Here is a 19,967-nt window from a genome sequence, read left to right on the forward strand (position 1 = left end):
CCCACTGTCAAAATAAAAAGGGGGGGTTGGTTTTTTTTAAGGCCCTAAATAGGATTATGACAAACTGCTGCTTTAAAGGCTCAACCAAGGCTTCCTGTAGTTCTGCCCAGCTTCTACATGCTATTCCAAGAGGTGATAAAAGGCAGAGATTTTCAAATTGTTCTTTTCTGATGGAGAGAGGGGAGGAGCAAGAGGAAAAGGAGCAGGATCATGGTCATTCTGATGCCTAGACCAGTGCTTTGAGGGCAACAAGAGAAGAGAAATATGAGGGTGAACAGGGATGTGCAAACCTCAGCTTAAGTTCTCATAAGATGTTGGATAAAGGGTGGAGTGAAAAGATCCTCTTCATAGTAACATGGAGATTTCAGAGAGTAACACTAAAACCAGATGGCAGAGAAGGCTGTGGGTTATGGAGGAGAAGGTCTGAGGTAGACAGGAATGCAGAAATGGGGAGCTAAGGGAAGAGAAGAGGATTTTTGCTTTAACAGATATTAACTCTAATTTGTGGCTTCAAGTGGAGGAAATTGGAACCTGCCTACCACATAAGGAGAAATGACCAATTGATAGGCCCCCTACCTTTTAGGGTCATAAAATAAAGTCAGTGTGGCCCTTCAATGCCTCTAATTATTAAAGGTTCAGGTGATCTTATATTTCTGAGACCCTGGTGGCAGAGACAGAATCTGGTGATAATTATGTCCCTGGAGACTGGGCTGAGACCCTAGCCAAGTCTCAGGGGATAAGGCATACGTATGTAGAAAATACTCTACATGGGGCCCGAACACTCAGTTCCTGATCTGAGGCCCCTGGAACAAAGGCTTCTTATAATTAGCCTTCAGGACCCTAAACTTGGAATCTATTAAAGCCTTCTAGCCCCCTTTCAGAATAGGTCTTTTGCTGCCCCAAGCAGCAAGAGGCTATGACCTGAAACGGAGGTTTCTTTGAGCTAGCCCTCCTCTTCTTCTGGCTCCTAGAGGCCAAGACCTCTTAGACTTCTAAGTCCTGGAGGCAGAAGAAGAGCAAGGTGGTGATTAGGTCCCTAAAGATTGAGCTCATTCTCTATCACTATCCCAGAGCTTCATTTCAAAAGAGTATGGAAACAAGCACACCTAGAAAATACCCAGGATCTCAGTTAAATTCTGATCTCAGAACCCCTGGGTGCAAAGGCATCCCTCAGTCCCTTTGGCGCTGAGGCTGGAAATCAGATATGGATCTAAAGTCTCCTTCAGAGTAGGTCTTCCATTGCGCCCTGTGCTTAGAGGCTAAAGCCTGAGAGGGTCTAGAAACCACTTTGGATCAACATAGGCCAGAGAAGGACATGCTGCTGCCCCTTCAGAGCCACCAGTCCAAAAAAATTGTTCTATAGGGGACACTGCAAATACCACTATGATTTTTAAATGATTAAAAAATTATAGGTGATAAATGCACTTAAAAGCATATAAATGATGATTAGTTCTGCTAGCAGTAATACAAGAATAAAAGTAGAGAAAGAGATTGTCCCTGTGGTTGTGAGCACTGGTAGATTCTTTTTCATTTCCAGTAAGTGGTGGGCAAAGCAAAATTACCTTTTTCCCTATCTAAATATCAAGATGGGACCATTTTGTAAGAGTGTAGCCTTTACATATAAATAGAATAACAGAGACAATGCTGTTTAAGAACATTATCTGTACATACCTGCATTATGCCAATGACTATCCAGAGGGCAGTAGACACAGCATATCGTAAAATGCGGCTATAAGACGCTATATAGCTACTTGTGCTTCTTGAAAGACTAGAAGATGAATCCATTAATGCCAAGTTCTTGAATCCAACAACCTAAGGATAAAAAGGATAACATTTTAGAGCAAAAAAAATGCCCTCACTTATAATTAAAATGGAAAATCTACATATTATGCAAAACATTCAATTCAAATTAATATAGATATCGGAAAGACTAAAAATTGGAGTTCAGTTGATTAATCATTTTATCCAGCATTTCAGTTTGTGACTATTTGTGCAAGAATTATTATCTAGTCTCTAATATGCCATGAAGAAGATACTAGAATATTAGGGAGGTAGCCTACAGAAGGTAGAAGAGCCAAGTTTGAAAATCTGGCTGCTACCAGAAGCTGTTGAGGCATTCCCAAGCCCAAGAGAGGCACTAAACCACTCCTACTTAACCGTAAATATGAATGGCAATACTGGTACCAACTACTTTACAGGGCTGTAGCAAAAAAGGCCCTTTGTAAGTCTGAAGTTCAGTAGAAAGGTGTTATTGTTACTGCCCATGCCTAATACCATTCTTGTGTGCTAAGGCACAAATATAAGAAGTGCAAACACAGAGACTCAGACACACAGTAAACATGCTTAGCAAGACGTTGCTTAGCATGATTTTCATCCTTTCAGACCATCATGACATGGTTAAGCTGCCCACCAGAGGAATAAAAGAAATCATGCCTTTTAAAAATAAATTTCAAGAGAGTCTTATAATTCATTACCAGAAAGCTGGCCACCAAGTGATGAATTTGTGACATCTCCTCTTATTCATGAGTACTCTCTTCAATGTTAGATGCGGCAAACGCCAAAGAACATTGCGAAAAATAAAAGTGACTATATAGTAACAGATAGAAAAGAATCCATTACAGACATAATGGTAATTTCAGAATTTGTTTTCTGTAAAGAGTCCTATCATTTATGGTTAGTGCAAAGATAAAAAGAAAATACAAATCAGAAGGAAGAAAAAAGATAAAAGAAAACATCACATCCTCATAGCAACTCCAACTCAATCTGTTTAAACAAGTTGTTGATTTTGAAATGCACTCTTGGTGGAGCTGTGAATTGATCCAACCACTGGCATCAGGGATAAGGGTTGGAAATGTGACCTAAGAGGTATAGGGAGCTCTTGATGAGGGACTTCCTGCACTAATGTGGTCAGCACCTTCTCTACAACTTAGAAAGTCTTACAAAGTCACCTAGAACACCAAGGAGTCAAATGACTTGCCCAGGGTCACACAGCCAGTATGTGTCACTGGTAGAATGTGAACCCAGGTCTTACTGACTCTGAGGTCAGCTCTCTTCATTATGCCATGGAGAGCCATGTGGAGCTAGACCTAAAAGTCATACCACTACTTGTGATATACAAGTGACATCACTAATTACAATAATAATAGCTACCATTTATATAGTACTTACTATGTGCCAGGCAGGATGCTAAGTGCTTTACAGTTATTCTCTCATTTGATCTTTACCATAACCTGCAAGGTAGGTGTTATTATAATCCCCATTTTACACAGGAAAAAGATGAGGCAGAGGTTAAATGACTTGCCCAGGGTCACAAAGGCATGTCTGAGGCTGAATTTGAACACAGGTCTTCCTGACTCTGGTTCCAGAGCTCCACCCACTGTACCACCAGCTGCCATTATTAGGCATATGCTTCAAAAAGGTTAAAGACAAAAAGGAAAGACCCAACTGCACATAAAGATTTAAAGTAGCACTTTTTGGTATAGCAAAGAAATGGAAACAAAGTGAATGTCCATCAACCGAGGGATAGTTAAACAAATTATAGTATACAAATGTAACGGAGTATTATTGTGCAGCAAGAAGTTATGGCTGTGACTGGGAAGACTTGTATGAACTGATGCTGGGTCAAGTGAGCAGGACCAGGAGAACAATTTACACAATGAGCAAAATAACATAAAGGAAATAGTTTTGAAAAACTTCAAAATTTTGATCAATGCTGTAAGCATCCATGACTTCAGAAGAACAATGAATAGCTGCTTTCCACCCCCTTAAAAAAGAGGTGTTAGGCTAGAACAGAGGTGTCAACCAAGTGCTACCCAAACCAGACTGAAATGCAACTGGGGATATTTAACAAAACAAATAAAAATACAATAAAACAGATAATTTGTGGTTATCTAATTCAATAAGCTCCTGCAGGGATCTGTTTCTATTTAAGTTTTGTGGCACTGGGCTGAAGGTACATAATGAGATCTATTTTCAGATATGGCTAATGTATTGATTTGATTTGTTTTATTTGACTATACTTATATGTTAGAAAGAAAAAGCTATTTGTGGGGAGGAGGAAGTTGGTGAGTAGTAACAGAGATGACAAAAAGGAAGAGAGAAAAGAAGATCAATGAAACACTAATAAGAATACACAGAAGAGAGGAGAAGAAAGTTCCAAATACAAACTGGAAGAACTGTTAAGAAGATATTCATAGAGAAGTTTTATTACAAGTCAAATTTAACATATACCTACTTTTGAAAAAGTATACCTAGCAAAAGCTCGCAATTTCATATAAAAATCCTCTTTGCTATTCTTCTTTGTAGATTGAAAAGCTTGTTTGTTGACATTTGCTAAATTATTTTGTTGTTATCATAAAATTATTTATTGATTTTAAAAAGAAAGCCTTAAGAACACTGATCCATTATGCAGTAACTAATCATGATTTCAGCAAACTGGTGATGAAGCATGCTTCCCATCTCTCCACAAAGAAGTAATGGACAGTGGATAGAGTGCCAGGACCGGAATCAGGAAGACCTGAGTTCAAATCTAGCTTCAGATACTTACTAGCTGTGAGACCCAGGGCAAGACACTTAACCCTGTTTGCCTCAGTTTCCTCATCTGTAAAATGAGCTAGAGAAGGAAATGGCAAATCACTCCAATACCTCTGCCAAGAAAACCCCAAATGGGGTCACAAAGAGTCAGACACAATTCAATAACAAACACAGAATGATAATATATGTTTTCAGACATATATCTCCCCCTCCTTTATTTATTTATCTATTCATTTATTTATTTATTTTTAATGGAGGGCTTCTGTTGGGCAGGGAGGAAGAACAGAATTAAAAAGTGACAGAGATGCAAAAAAGGAAGAAAAGATTAACATTGAAATATTGTTAAAATATGCAAAATAGAACTCAAAGAAGTTCAGAGAGGCTACTGGCAAACTGTGCAGATTTGATACTATTGTATTAAATTTAATATATACTTGTAAAAAAGAAATTTTATAGAACAGAAGTTTACAATTTTATCTACAATCTTTGCTGGACTTTGCTGTATACTGAAATATTCATGTTTGTAAAGTTCATAATAAAAGAAGAAAAATTTAAAAATAAAGATGATCTCTTGTGTAGAATCTAAACAAATTAAGCATTTCTTATCAATATAAAGGTTCTTCTAAATACTCCTATTGAGAAAGGACACTGTATTACCTGCATCAAGCCTCAAGACACTACAAATCTTCCTCAGTGAAAATCCGAGAAATTTAAAAAAATTTATATAAAAATTTTAAGTTTAAAAAGCACTTTCTTCATAGTAAACTTATGAGGTAGAGAGTACAAGCCTTTTTCTCCCTGCTTTACATGCAAGGAAAATGGGGCTCACAGAGATTAAGTATCTTGCCTATAGTCATACAACTACTACATGTCAGGGCAGGAAATCAAACCCAAATCCACTGACTCCACGTCCAATGTTTTCTTTCCTCTATGCTGCAACACAGAGCAATCTAACCACTCACCCTTGAAAACAACATGGATAAATCACAGTTAAATATTCAGTCCTGTGAGTTAGTCTACTCCTCCCTCTCTATTTCTGTCCCACTCTAACACACACATATCTTAGACAGGGGCTGCATATAAACAAAGAACATCTATGCATATAATTCCCAGATGTGTATATCCAAGCATAGACTCTCTCCTGAGTTCTAGTCCTATATCAGAAGACTGTAGGATCATAGATATAAAACCAGAAGGCCCTCAGAGGTCATTTGGTCCAACCTCCTCATTTTACAGGCCCATTAAGGATAAATAACTTGTCCAAGATCTCACAGGTACGAAGTACTAGAAGTGGGATTTGAGCCCAGGTCTTCTGACTTCAGATCCAGCATTATTTCCACTCTATCACCAAAAGCCTATTGTATATTCCAAACTGGATGTCCCATAGATAAACCTCAACACATCCAAAATCGAATTAATTACATATTTCTCAAAACCCTCCCCTCATTCTATGAGAGCACTGTCATCCCTCACAGTTAGCTAGGTTTGCAACTCATCCCAACATATTTCATCAATTTCCAACTCTTACTGATTCCCCTACCACATCGCTCACATCTATCCCCTTCTTTACTCACATGGCCAGCATCCTAGTTCAAGGACTACTAAAACGGTCCTCTTATGTGGACTATTACAATAGTCTATTAAATGGTTCAAGTCTTTCCCCTTCTTTAATCTATCATCTATGCACCTGCAAAGTGATGTTTCTTAAGCATATGAGTGACCATGTGACTCCCCTACTCTATAACCAAATACAAATTCTCCTCTTCAGCATTTAAAGCCCAGGCTCCAAACTGCCTTTCCAGGTTTATTCAACCTACTTTTTCTTGTTCCTTCCATTATCCAACCAAACTAGCCTTCCTGTTCCTCACAGACAAAATCCCATCTCCTGTCTCCACGTTTCTGCACCAGCTGTCCCTAGTATACCCCCTCTTCCCCATCTTAGAATCCCTGGTTTCTTTCAAAGTTCAGTGCAAGCACCACTGTCACTCTTCCTGACTCCTTCTTACCCATAAACACATGGTGCCTCCCCTCAACTCCAAAAATTACCTTGTATTTGCTTTTAAATACACATATATACATTCATGTTGTCTCCCCTGGCAGAATGTAAGATCTTTAGAGAAAGAAAATGTTTCATTTTTGTCTTTGTTTGGCTTTCCATGCATGTGCCTAGAACATGTTCCCTCATTACTTCCATCTCAAAGAGTCCCCTTCTCCTTCAGGACACAGTTTGCACATCATCTTCTGCTTGAAACCCTTCCTCAGACCCCCAATGAGAGTGCTCTCCCTCCCAAACTACTTGGTATTTAATTAATCTGTATATTATTTATTCACTTTTATCTTTATATTATGTATGTGTATATTTTATATGTACTTGCTGTTTCCCACATTAGAATGTAAGCTCTTTGAGAGTAAGGATTATTTCATTACTAGTACTTGTATCCCTAGTGCCTAGCACAGTGCTTGGCACATAGTAGGTATTTAATAAATATTTGTTGATTTATTGGGCCCAGAATGGAGCAGGAAAAGAAAAACAGGTTGGATTGCATTAGGAAAATGGTGTTGAGGGCTTGATGATACCAAAACAAAAGCCCATCTCTTTAAACAATAATACTCAGTCAATGATGCTATATGGCTATAAATCATGATACCATAACCTCAGAAGAATCAAAATTACAACTCCAAAGGACAACAGAAAGACATATAGTGGGTATAAGTAAACAGTGGCCCAATACCAAAAATTACTTTGGTAATATGGGACTAGAACTCAGAAGAAAGATTAGGGTTGCATATATAAATCTGGGAGTCATCTGCAGACAGGTGATAAGCGAACCTATGAGAATTGATGAAATCAATGAGAGAGGGCTTTAAGAAAAACTGGTCTGCCAAGTAGGAGGAGAAGCAGGAGAGGGAGGTGTTACCAAGATCCAAGGAAAAGAAGTTGGGGCAGTCAACACTGTCAAATCCTGAAGCAGTCGGAAAGCTAAAGGTCATTGGATTTGGCAATTAATAGAAGGTTGGTAACCTTGGAAAATGCAGCTTCAGTTGAGTGTCGAGACTGGGAACCAGACTGCAAAGAATTAAGAAATGAGTGGGGAAAAAATAAAAGAAAAAGAAAAAATAGCCTTTTCTAAGTTTTGCAGTGAAAAGGAGGATTATAGGATTACGTTACTACTACTATTACTATTATTATTATTATAGGATCAGGAGATGGAAGGTCAAGCTGGTTTGACTTTTTGGTTTTTTTGAAAGAATGGGAAAGACCTGGACTTGTTCATAAATAGCAGAAAAGTAGTCAGTGCAGAGAGAGACTGAAGATGGGGAGTGGGGTGGTGACGACAGAAGGGTCAAACTATGGGAGTTGATCAGATCAGAGCATAAACAGAGGAATTTGCCTTACTGGGGTCAACTTTTTCATCAGAAACTGGAGAAAGGAGAGAATAGGGGTTGGTGTTGAAGGATTCTGAGGCATGGGTTGAGAGGAAACCTAGACATATGGTCTCTATATCGTCAGTAAAGTAGGAGGCAAGGCTCTCTCTTTTCTCTCGGCCCGGACGGTGGCAGCATGGGTAAGTGCCCGTGGTCTTCGTACTGCTAGAAAACTCCAAAGCCACAGGAGAGACCAAAAGTGGCATGACAATACAAGAAAGTTCATTTGGGCACTGCCTTGAAGGCTAACCCATTTGGAGGAGCATCTCATGCCAAAGGGATTGTCTTGGAAAAAGTTGGTGTGGAAGCCAAGCAGCCCAATTCTGCCATCAGGAAGTGTGTGAGTCCAGCTGATTAAGAACAGCAAAGAAATCACTGCCTTTGTTCCCAATGATGGCTGCTTGAACTTTATTGAGGAAAATGATGAAGTTTTGGTTGCTGGATTTGGTCGAAAAGGTCATGCTGTTGGTGATATTCCTGGAGTCCAATTCAAGGTTGTAAAAGTTGCAAATGTTTCACTGAAAGCTACATATAAAGCATTTAGCCTTTCATCTTCTTTGAGAATGGAACAGTAAGCACTTGCAAGAGGGGATTAATTTTTCTTACAGTCTGAATTTCATTCCACTCGTTTGCTACAAAATATGTCCTCCAAATGCTCACAGGAACAGCAGCAATTACAGAGAGTGAGAGTCAACTGGGGAAACATAAAAACACTGTCATACGGCAACAGAGTGGGACCAAACAACATGAATTTGTAAGGGATCCATTCAACACACTTGTAAATCTTTCTCCAGTGGAGTTCAATTTATGGTTCGTGTTTTGCAAGGCAAGATTTTGTGCCAGATTAAGAGGGCAAGGCATTCAAGAGTAGAGAACAGTATATGGTTGAAGTGATCAACTATAGGGTTGAGATTTCTAAGAGAGGAAAGTAAGGCAGAAGAGAGGAGGTAAATTAGGATAGAAAGGAGGGGAGGAAAAACTAGAATAGGAAAATGACCAAGAATAGATTTAGAAGAAATGAGGCACAAGGAGACTTAGAAGGACAGAGGGCTATGGTCAAATAGAGGAGATATATAGGAAGTAGGAGATGAAGAGTTCAGTAAATGAATTAAGAGGCCAGAGCGTTTAAGGGAATAGTGAAATATATATTTATGTGTGTGTGTATATATATGTATGTGTATGTATGTATGTATGTTGTTGAGGTTTTTTCTGTGGTTTTAAGTATAAAGACAAGAGCTAAGGTGGAAAGGAACACTGTGAGCCAGGTGCTAAACTCCTTGAGAAAAGAATAAAAATGATTTGGACACTAGTACATGCCTACAATGACGATTTGAACCAGCTGACAAAGACGGATGGAGTAAACTTAAAAGGAAGAGAGGTTGCTGAGTGACAACAGTGGAAAGCAAAGGAGGATGCCTATTCTTCCTGCTCTACCCTCCCTCCATGTTACGGAGAAGAGGTACACTCAATACTAGAGAGGATATGTCCAGTGCTCTAGGGTCTTCTGAAGAAAGCTAGGTTTCTGTGTGTGCAAGATGGAAGGAGGGTGAGAGGAATATGAAGGAAGTCTGTTAATAAGAGCAGAGATTCCACAGCCCACAATGGAAGAGGAAGGTGGGACAGTACAGGAACTCAGGAGAGGCAGGGCTGAGGAGGATAGGGATCTTGCAATAAGAAATGGCAGCAGGGCAAAGGGAGTATTGTCTCTACTGCTGGCAACTATGTATCACAGAGATTAGGAGAGGAAGCAGTGGTCATTCGTTTGTTACAAGACAGAGAACTACCTGACTGGAGCTCCCACCCTCAATGATTCTGTGATGGCAAAGAATAGAACCCTAAATACAAGATGTCTCCATTGCTTTATGCCACACTTACAGGACAATGATGATCACTAAGCATTCTTGTTATAAATTTAAAATGTTAACATTTATATACAACTCAATTAAGCTAACATTAGGCACAACATACAGCATGACTTTTTATCAGTTTCTATAAGTACCTCCAAAAAGAAGAGAACAGTAAGCACTTGCAGGAGGGGATTAATTTTTCTCACAGTCTGAATTTCATTCCACTCGTTTGCTACAAAATATGTCCTCCAAATGCTCACAGGAACAGCAGCACTTCGTAGGCCTCCTTCACCTGGTTATGAAAGATAAAACAAAGGATAAAGCCAACATTTCTACACTTTGAATGAACGAGCACAAATCGTTGTTTAAATTACCTTCAACAGCTTTAAGAACTTTGCCTTTGGGTCTCTCCCAGTCGATAAGAAAGATATCTATAGTAACCTGGGATACAAGCTTGTGCAAAAATTGCAGAGTCTGAGAATAGAATAAAACATATACACAAATTATGGACATTAAAGTTAACTCTTGTGGTTTCCCTGATTTAGGAAACTCCCTCTACTAATAGAAGTGGATCTGCAGCTGCTCTATAACTTATATTAGTAGAGAGATGGGAGGGACACTGAGGGCATTTTTCTAGACCAATGTAAATTTTCTAGGTCAGAGATGTCAAACCACCTGCAGCAGTACCTAGTGCCACCTTAAAATGTAATTGGGAAATAATACAAAAGAACACAGATAATGTTACTATGTGGTTTTCTAAATCAATATATGACTGAAAGGACTATTTTGACACCACTGGTCTAGGCAGTGTCAGAGGTAGAACTGGAATTCATGTCCTTAACTAACTCCAAATGCAGCTCCAAGCTGGGACGCATATGTTGCATGCATTAAAAAAATTAATTCTATTCTGTTGATAACATGAAAATACTATAATTACATATAACAACCAAAAGTGATTTTTAACAAGATTATATTCTGGGAACTTCATAAAGCTGAGAATCAATGGAAGTTTATATATAGTCATATAATGACTGATTTTTTCTCTTCCTACTTTAAAAAGTGAAGGGATAAAGGAGGATAATCCATCACTCAACATAAAGAAGTTAAAGCCACTAGCACAGTTTATATGTAGGCTGGAACAGTTCTGTATTTGATAAGGGATGCAGTTTAAAATAGCGATGGATAAGAATGGGCTTTGGAAACTCAACAGCAGCTAATCACTCCATTCTCAAAGAAGATGAAAGGCTAAATGCTTTATATGTAGCTTTCAGTGAGTATTTGTTGAACTGAATTTAGATTAGATGGATTCTCTGAATCTCAGAACATCCAGATGTTCACCATCATAATAATTAACAGTAGTAATAACAATGATGATGACAGTGATAGTTAGCATACATACAGTGCTTCTTGGTTTGCAAAGTACATCACAAATATAAAAGCAGCTCATCAAATTAAATAGAGATGGGTGACTGAAATGGTGAGTCAAGAAATGAGGAAAGCACAGCTTCCAAGGCTGCATGATTCACTAAACTCTGTCATGGACATCTCCCATATTGTTCACCTGTGAGTTTAAATTTGAAGCGGGCTTTAGCTTTGCAAGACTTCCTCTAAGATACATACTACCTCTAGAATGGACTTTCCACTGGGCATGCCTTCCTTACACTCCCAAGGTCACTGGCTGATCTCTGGTAGTTTTGAATGGAGCTCCATGTTGACAAGTCTTGCCTCATGACACTGGAGGTACTGACAGCAAATGGCCACCCTTCACTAGACTCCCATCCCAAAGCCTGACTTCACCATTAAAGTGAAGTCAAGTTTTTAACTCTCCTGATTATGCATCTGGGCAGAGACAGGTAGAACAGGACATGAACCAATACAGACTATCTTGCTCAGTTGCTAATAATTCTCCCCTTTACCCCGTCATATGAATGTAGGACTGAGGGGGATAGGGAGGAAAGAAGAATAATTATTATTTTAGCTGATATGTACACTATTAATAACAACAGCTCAATAGATTTTTCAAGCTGATTTTTGAACATTATCTCATTTGAGTAATGGAACACAAGTTGCCTGCCTAACTCTCTGTGATAACAGGTAAGTATCCCTTTACTATCCTTTTGCATACAATTAAATTCAATTCAGTAAGTATTTATTAAGCATCTACTAAGGGAGACAGCAAGAAAAATAAGATAAAGCCCTGGCCCTAAAGGAGCTTGCAACCCAGTAGGAGATATAAGGTATTTTAAAAAATAACTAAGAGGCACCTAGGTGGCTCAATGGATGCAGCACTGGACCTGGAGTCAGGGAGACCTGAGTTAAAATCCAGCCTCAGACCCTCACTAACTGTATGACCCTGGGCAAGTCATTTAACCTCTGTTTGCCTTAATCCACTGGAGAAGTAAATGGCAAACTACTCCAGTATCTTTGCCATTAAAACCTCCTAGGCAGTGTTAGACAGGAGCTCCTCAGCTCCCAGCGGGTTCACTCTGGATCTGGGCAAACTATGAATGACAGTGGAGCCCACAGATAAGGGGGTCATATTACTTTATTCTCCATGACAGCAGGTCAAGACAGAGGGTGGGGAGGGGGCATCCATCCACCCCTACAGCATCCACAGCATTCTGCCCTTACTGACCAGTGCTCATTTGATTTATAGAGTAGTAAGCAAAGAAGGTATCATGCCCACAATAAGCTCGTAAGTTTACATTAACTGTAGTTATATAATGATGTGTCAGCACAGAGCAAGCACAGTGGGGATGTTTATGGGCCAAGCTTATCAGCACAGCACAAGCACAGTGCTGGTGTTTATGGCTAGGATCCTGGCCTGGCTGCCTGTACCAAATTGGATCCATGCCACCTTACACACAAGGGATCACAAAGAATCAGAAATGACTAGACAATAAACAACAAAAATAACTGTAATGTAAGGCTGAATGTGGTTAAGTGCTATGAGAGAGATTTTTATAAAAAATGCTAGGGAAGCGCAAAAGATAGAAAGCTCACTTCCAACTGAAGAAATGAGGAGAAGGTGGTGCAGGATTTATTTGGGTTGGACTTGATAGGTGAGTATATATGTGCAGAGATACTGGGGCAAGAGGATGGAGGAAGTAGGGATTTAGGACCTTTTAAATAGATAAGACATGAGTAAAGCCATAGAGGTAAGAAGCACAGAACATTTTCAGGAAACATAAGTAGCTTGGTTTGGTGAGAGCAAAGGGTGGAGAGAAGGAGAAATGACAGATAAGACTACACTAGGGATAGATTGGAGGATGCCATACCTAGGAGTTCGGACTTTATTTGGTTAGTAATCTGAATCAGTGGAGGGTTTTGAGTGAGGGAATCATATGATCAGAGTTGTATGGTAGGACAAGTATTATGATGGCAGTGACTAAGTGAGAGAAGAGACCAAAAAGCAGGCAGTAAAGATGAAAGATTTTTTAAAATTGGACAGCTAGAGGAGTAAGGACACCATTAACAGAGATGAGGAATTTAAAAACAGAATGCAAGACTGACTGCGAGGAAAGAAGATGGATTTGGCTTTGGACAAGGTGAGCTGGAGGTATAATAGGATATCCAAAAAGAGGTATTCAGTAAGATAGTTGGAAATTTGATTCCAGAGGAAAAAGAAGTCAGAACTAGAAATGAAGATTTGGATTTGATAATCATCCACAGAGAAGAGATAACTGAAAGAAAGGAAAAGAATAAGCAGAGAAGAGGATAGGCATTTGGAAATGTCTATATTTGGGAAATGTCTTTAGAAAGAAGACAAAATATCCTGGGTAATGATATTTCTTGTATTCTCTGGATATATTAGGAAGCTAATTCCTATAAAATCTTTATTTCTCTTTCTGAGGACAACATGAAAGCCATCCTTTTTAGCTGCAGTTGCCTTATGTTTTCGAGTTTAATTTACAGCAAGAGTGTTAATATAAATACGTTCAATTCTTAAAGTCTGCCAACTCAGTTGCCGGTCAGAGACTACTCAAAAAGTACCAAAAGTTAAATTGTTTTTTAGACTCTCTAGAAACTGTGATTCTTAGCACCTTCTGTCCTCTTTTTTCACCACTCTATCATTGCTACTGTCCAACTGGAGACTTCAGGGGTCCAAGGGCTGTTTTTATATTTTGTTTCATAGGTTGCAATGACCAAAATATTCATCAACTTCCGGCCAACCTTCTGGTTATAAGCCAGACATTCTCTATGTAAATAAGCTGGTCCTTAGGCAGTAAACAAAATCTGTGACCAGGTATACCAGCCAACTAGAAACCTTCAGATCTCACACCAGGTAAATATAACCTTCAATAACCTAAGGTCACCTCCACATCAGGATGGGGCATGAGAATAGGACTTTTGTGTGGGTTTATTTCACAATTGTAGTTTAAAAGCTTAAAATACATACACTGGTTGAGGTAATATACTGAAAGTTATTTATGCGTAATTGAAATCCATCAAGAAATCCAATTTGACTAAAAAAGCATTTAAGTTCCTTTTGCATACAAATTGCTAATTTTACTGAATTAATAGAACTCTATAGAAAGAAGCTTCATGACATAGTGAATAGAGTGCAGAGCACCCCTTAATTACATCAAAACAACCTAGGTTCAAATATTACCTCTGATATAAAATAGCTATGTGACTCTAGGCAAGTCATTTAACCTATCAATGCCTCAGACAGCTAAGACCCTAAAGTGAAGAACAGCCAGGGATCTGTACTGGCAGATGTAGTTTCCTCAGCTGGGAAATCCCTTGGGCATGGACCAAAAAAAAAGTACAAGTACTGCAGTAGGTTTGGATATAAAAAGGTGAAAACAGAACTCCCTACCCTCAAGACATTTACACTCTAAGGTACCCCTATAACATGTTTATGGATAAATAAATACAAAGTAAGAGTTAAAGAAGGGGAGACCATTAATAGGGGAGGGAGGACAAGGAGAGCTCAGAAAAGGTTTCATATATAAAGATGCACCATAAAAGTGAGTATTAAAGGAAGCTAAACATTATAAAAAAACAGTTGAAGGGGAGTACATTCTAGGCACGGTGGTAGCCTGTACAAAGATAAAATTTATGGAATTGTTTGAGAAGCAGCAAATAGGCTAGTTTGGCCCAAATAGTGAGTGTTGGGGAGGGAATTACATGAAGTAAGTCTGAAAACGTATAGTAGAACCAAATTGTTACAAGATTTAAATGCCAGCAGAGTTAGTATTTTATCCCAGGGAAAACAGGCATCATTCCCCAGCTTTAGAAAACAGTTCTATGGGAGATGACTTATCATGTGTTGGGGGTAAAATTAATTGCTCCCAAGAACTAAAAAAAGGCATATAGAAAACTAGTCTTGAAACATCTCCCAGACAAGAATCCAAATGAAGGAGAAAGTTCAGACAGATTTCTCAAGGTTATGAAGTGCTTTCTGATGCAATGAAAAGAGACTTATATGACAAAAGTGGAGAACAAGCCCTTAAAGAGGGTGGTTACAGTGGTGGCTTTAAATCTCCAATGATATCTTTGATATGTTTTTCGGGTGAGGCAGAAGAATGAAAAGGGAACAGAGAGGTAAAATGCTATTCATCGGTTATTGGTGATCTTAGAAGATTTATATAATGGTGTGACAAGAAAACTGACTTTGCAAATGAATGTAATTTGTCATAACTGTGAATGATGGGAGTGTAAGAAAGTAGCTGTAGAATGCTGTCCAAATTGTAGGGGTAATAAAATACAAATAAGAATTCATCAGACACGACCTGGAATGGTTCAGCAAATTCAATCAATTTGCATGGAACGCCAAAGGCATGGGAAACAAATCAATCCTAAAGATAGATGTAAAAGTTGCAATGGGAGGAAAATTGTTCAAGAGAAAAAGATTCTGAAGATTTGTATTGACAAGGGCATGAAAGATGGTCAGAAGGGGCGCAGCCAAGATGGCGGCTGGAAAGCAGGGACTAGCGTGAGCTCCCCACCAAGTCCCTCCAAAAACCTATAAAAAATGGCTCTGAACCAATTCTAGAACTGCAGAACCCACAAAATAGCAGAGGGAAGCAGGGCTCCAGCCCAGGACAGCCTGGATGGTTGCTGGGTGAGGTCTTTTGCTCACGGAGCTGGGAGCGGAGCAGAGTGGAGCAGTGCCCAGCATGGGCGGCGTGGACCAACCAGACCAGGAGCAGGGCGGAGCAGGCCCTAGCGCCCTGAATCAGTGAGCTGTGGCAATTTCCAGACTTCTCAACCCACAAACACCAAAGACAACAGAGAAGAACTGCAGAACCCACAAAATAGCAGAGGGAAGCAGGGCTCCAGCCCAGGACAGCCTGGATGGTTGCTGGGTGAGGTCTTTCGCTCACAGAGCTGAGAGCGGAGCAGAGTGGAGCAGTGCCCAGCGTGGGTGGCGTGGACCAACCAGACCAGGAGCAGGGCGGAGCAGGCCCTTAGCGCCCTGAATCAGTGAGCTGTGGCAGTTGCCAGACTTCTCAACCCACAAACACCAAAGACAACAGAGAAGAACTGCAGAACCCACAAAATAGCAGAGGGAAGCAGGGCTCTAGCCCAGGACAGCCAGGATGGTCTCTGGGTAAGGTCTATCCCGTATGGAGCTGGGAGCGGAGCGGAGTGGAACAGAGCCCAGCATGGGCGGTGCAGACCAACCAGACCAGGAGCCAGGCGGAACGTGCCCTAGCGCCCTGAATCAGTGAGCTGCAGCAGCTACCAGACTTCTCAACCCACAAACACCAAAGACAACAGAGAAGGTTAGTGGGAAAAGCTGCGGGAGTGGAAGGAGTTCGCAGTTGGGCCACCGCCCCCGGGGCAGGGGAGGTGGTGCAGCTACAGAACTACAGCTGCAGTTGCTTCCAGCCCCAGGCCCACCTGGTGGGAGGAATTAAGTGGCGGATTAGAGCAAGAGTGAAGAGCCTGCTGAAGATCTAAGTCCAGTCCAGGTTGGGGGTTCTTGGGGAAGGAGGAGGGCTGGGGTGGCAGAACTGGCGCATCCCCCCAAGCATGGAACATAGTTCTCATTACTCTACAAGCAATCATACCCCACTGAAAAACTCAAGGGACAAGTAAGTTGGCTGGGAACATGGCCAGGCAGTGAAAATGTACCCAGATTCAGTCGAAGACTTTGGAATCTTTCTTTGGTGACAAAGAAGATCAAAACATACAGCCAGAAGAAGTCAACAAAGTCAAAGAGCCTACAACAAAAGCCTCCAAGAAAAACATGAACTGGTCTCAGGCCATGGAAGAGCTCAAAAAGGATTTGGAAAAGTAAGTTAGAGAAGTAGAGGAAAAATTGGGAAGAGAAATGAGAATGATGCAAGAAAACCATGAAAAACAAGTCAATGACTTGCTAAAGGAGACCCAAAAAATACTGAAAAATATACTGAAGAAAACAACACCTTAAAAAACAGACTAACTCAAATGGCAAAAGAGCTCCAAAAAGCCAATGAGGAGAAGAATACTTTGAAAGGCAGAATTAGCCAAATGGAAAAGAAGGTCCAAAAGACCACTGAAGAAAATACTACCTTAAAAATTAGATTGGAGCAAGTGGAAGCTAGTGACTTTATGAGAAATCAAGATATTATAAAACAGAACCAAAGGAATGAAAAAATGGAAGACAATGTCAAATATCTCATTGGAAAAACCACTGACCTGGAAAATAGATCCAGGAGACATAATTTAAAAATTATTGGACTACCTGAAAGGCATGATCAAAAAAAGAGCCTAGATATCATCTTTGAAGAAATTATCAAGGAGAACTGCCCTGATATTCTAGAGCCACAGGGCAAAATAGAAATTGAAAGAATCCACAGATTGCCTCCTCAAATAGATCCCAAAAAGAAATCTCCTAGGAATATTGTCGCCAAATTCCAGAGCTCCCAGATTAAGGAGAAAATACTTCAAGCAGCCAGAAAGAAACAATTTGAGTATTGTGGAAACCCAATCAGAATAACCCAAGATCTGGCAGCTTCTACATTAAGAGATCAAAGGGCTTGGAATACAACATTCCGGAGGTCAATGGAGCTAGGATTAAAACCTAGAATCACCTACCCAGCAAAACTGAGTATCATGCTCCAAGGCAAAATATGGACTTTCAATAAAATAGAGGACTTTCAAGCTTTCTCAGTGAAAAGACCAGAGCTGAATAGAAAATTTGACTTTCAAACACAAGAATCAAGAGAAGAATGAAAAGGTAATCAAGAAAAAGAACAAGAAAAAGAAATTGCAAGGGACTTACTAAAGTTGAACTGTTTTGTTTACATTCCTACAGGGAAAGATGATGTGTATGATTCATGAGACCTCAGTATTAGGGTAGCTGAAGGGAATATGCATATATATTTATATGTTTATGTATATATATATATATGTGAGTATGTATGTATGTACATATGTATGTGTATATATATATATATAGAGAGAGAGAGAGCGGGCACAGGGTGAGCTAAAAATGAAGGGAAGATATCTAAAAGAAATAAAATCAAATTAAGGGATGAGAGAGGAATATATTGACAGAGGGAGATAGGGAGAGATAGAATGGGATAAACTATCTCGCATAAATGTGGCAAGAAAAAGCAGTTCTGCAGGAAGAGAAGAGAAGGCAGGTAAGGGGGAATGAGTGAATCTTGCTCTCATCACATTTGACCTGAGGAGGGAATACCATACATACTCAATTGGGTATCTTACCCCACAGGAAAAAAGGAGGAAGAAGATAAAAAAAAGGGGGGGATGATAGAAGGGAGGGCAGATGGGGGTGGAGGTAATCAAAAACAAACACTTTCAAAAGGGGACAGGGTCAAGGGAGAAAATTCAATAAAGGGGGATAGGACAGGAAGGAGCAAAATATAGTTAGTCTTTCACAACATGAGTATTGTGGAAGGGTTATACATAATGATACGCATGTGGCCTACGGTGAATTGCTTGACTTCTTAGAGAGGGTGGGTGAGAAGGGAAGAGGGGAGAGAATTTGGAACAGATGTTCAAAAACAAAAAAAAAGTTTTTGCATGCAACTAGAAAATAAGATACACAGGCAATGGGGTGTAGAAATTTATCTTGCCCTACAAGAAAGGAAGGGAAAAGGGAATGGGAGGGGAGTGGGGTGACAGAAGGGAGGTCTGACTGGGGAACAGGGCAACCAGAATATATGCCATTTTGGAGTGGGGTGGAGGGTAGAAATGGGGAGAAAATGTGTAATTCAAACTCTTATGAAAATCAATGCTGAAAACTAAATATATTAAATTAAAAAAAAGACACATGGTACAGGTAAAAATCAAAAAGAAATTGGAAGCTTAGTGGGTGAGAGAGATGGAGGAGTCAATGATATCCTTGAGTTTGCGAACTTGAGTGACTGGGAGGATCATCAAATGAAGTAAAGATGTTAGGGTAAGAAAAAAAAAAAGAAAGAAAGATGGTCAAAAGATAGCATTTCATGATGAAGGAGACCAGGAGCCAGGACTTCAGCCAGGAGATATTATCACTGTTTTGAATCAGAAGGATAATGGTATATTTATAGCACACAATGAGGACATTTTCTTGTGTATGGATATCCAGCTGATTGAAGCATTGTGTAGCTTTCAGAAGCCAATATCAGCTCTTATAGTAGAACTACAGTCATTACTTCTCACCTTGGTCAGGTCGTTAAAATTGTGTACTGAATGAAGGCATGCCAATTTATTGCCAACCTTATGAGAAAGGAATTCTAATCATTGAATTTAAGGTAAACTTCCCAGAGAATGGCTTTCTTTCATCAGATAAGCTATCTTTATTGGAAAAATTACTGCATGAAAGAAAGGAAGTAGAAGAGACTGAAGCAATGGATCAGGTAGAACTAGCAGACTTTGGCCCATCTCTAACAGAGAAGCTTATGAGGATGATGAGCATCATCCCAGAGGTGGGGTTCAGTGTCAAACCCCTCAATGGAAGCCAATGAATACTCTTCATTTTAATGCTGACTTTTATAAACAACAGTGAATGAGTGAAGAACTAAAGTTCTCTTAACATACTCACTACTATTTTTTTGCTGTAATATTCAATTATAGTTATTTTTTAAAAGTTAATGCATTGTTGATGCAGTTGGGAACTGATTTGCCCATTCTAGAGAGCAATTTGGAACTATGCACAAAGGGCTATAAAACCATGCATTCCCTTTGGCCCAGAAATGCCACTACTAGATCTGTATCCCA

The 19,967-nt window shown here is 39.7% G+C and overlaps 1 protein-coding gene and 1 pseudogene across 1 annotated transcript in view; one reads left to right on the forward strand and one right to left on the reverse strand.

Annotated features, from left to right (window-relative positions):
• TMEM67 (transmembrane protein 67) overlaps nucleotides 1-19,967 on the reverse strand; it is a 91,675-nt gene that overhangs the window by 13,239 nt on the left and 58,469 nt on the right. The window contains exons 19-21 of the mRNA XM_036741992.1: nucleotides 10,181-10,280; nucleotides 9,959-10,098; nucleotides 1,672-1,812 (exon numbers count right to left, since the gene is read on the reverse strand). Of these exons, the coding sequence (XP_036597887.1) occupies nucleotides 1,672-1,812; nucleotides 9,959-10,098; nucleotides 10,181-10,280 (381 nt within the window). The remainder of the gene's footprint in view (nucleotides 1-1,671; nucleotides 1,813-9,958; nucleotides 10,099-10,180; nucleotides 10,281-19,967) is intronic.
• Nucleotides 15,067-19,755, forward strand: LOC118854986 (annotated as a pseudogene).

This window comes from Trichosurus vulpecula, chromosome 1 (assembly GCF_011100635.1).
Source record: "Trichosurus vulpecula isolate mTriVul1 chromosome 1, mTriVul1.pri, whole genome shotgun sequence".
NCBI lineage: Eukaryota > Metazoa > Chordata > Mammalia > Diprotodontia > Phalangeridae > Trichosurus > Trichosurus vulpecula.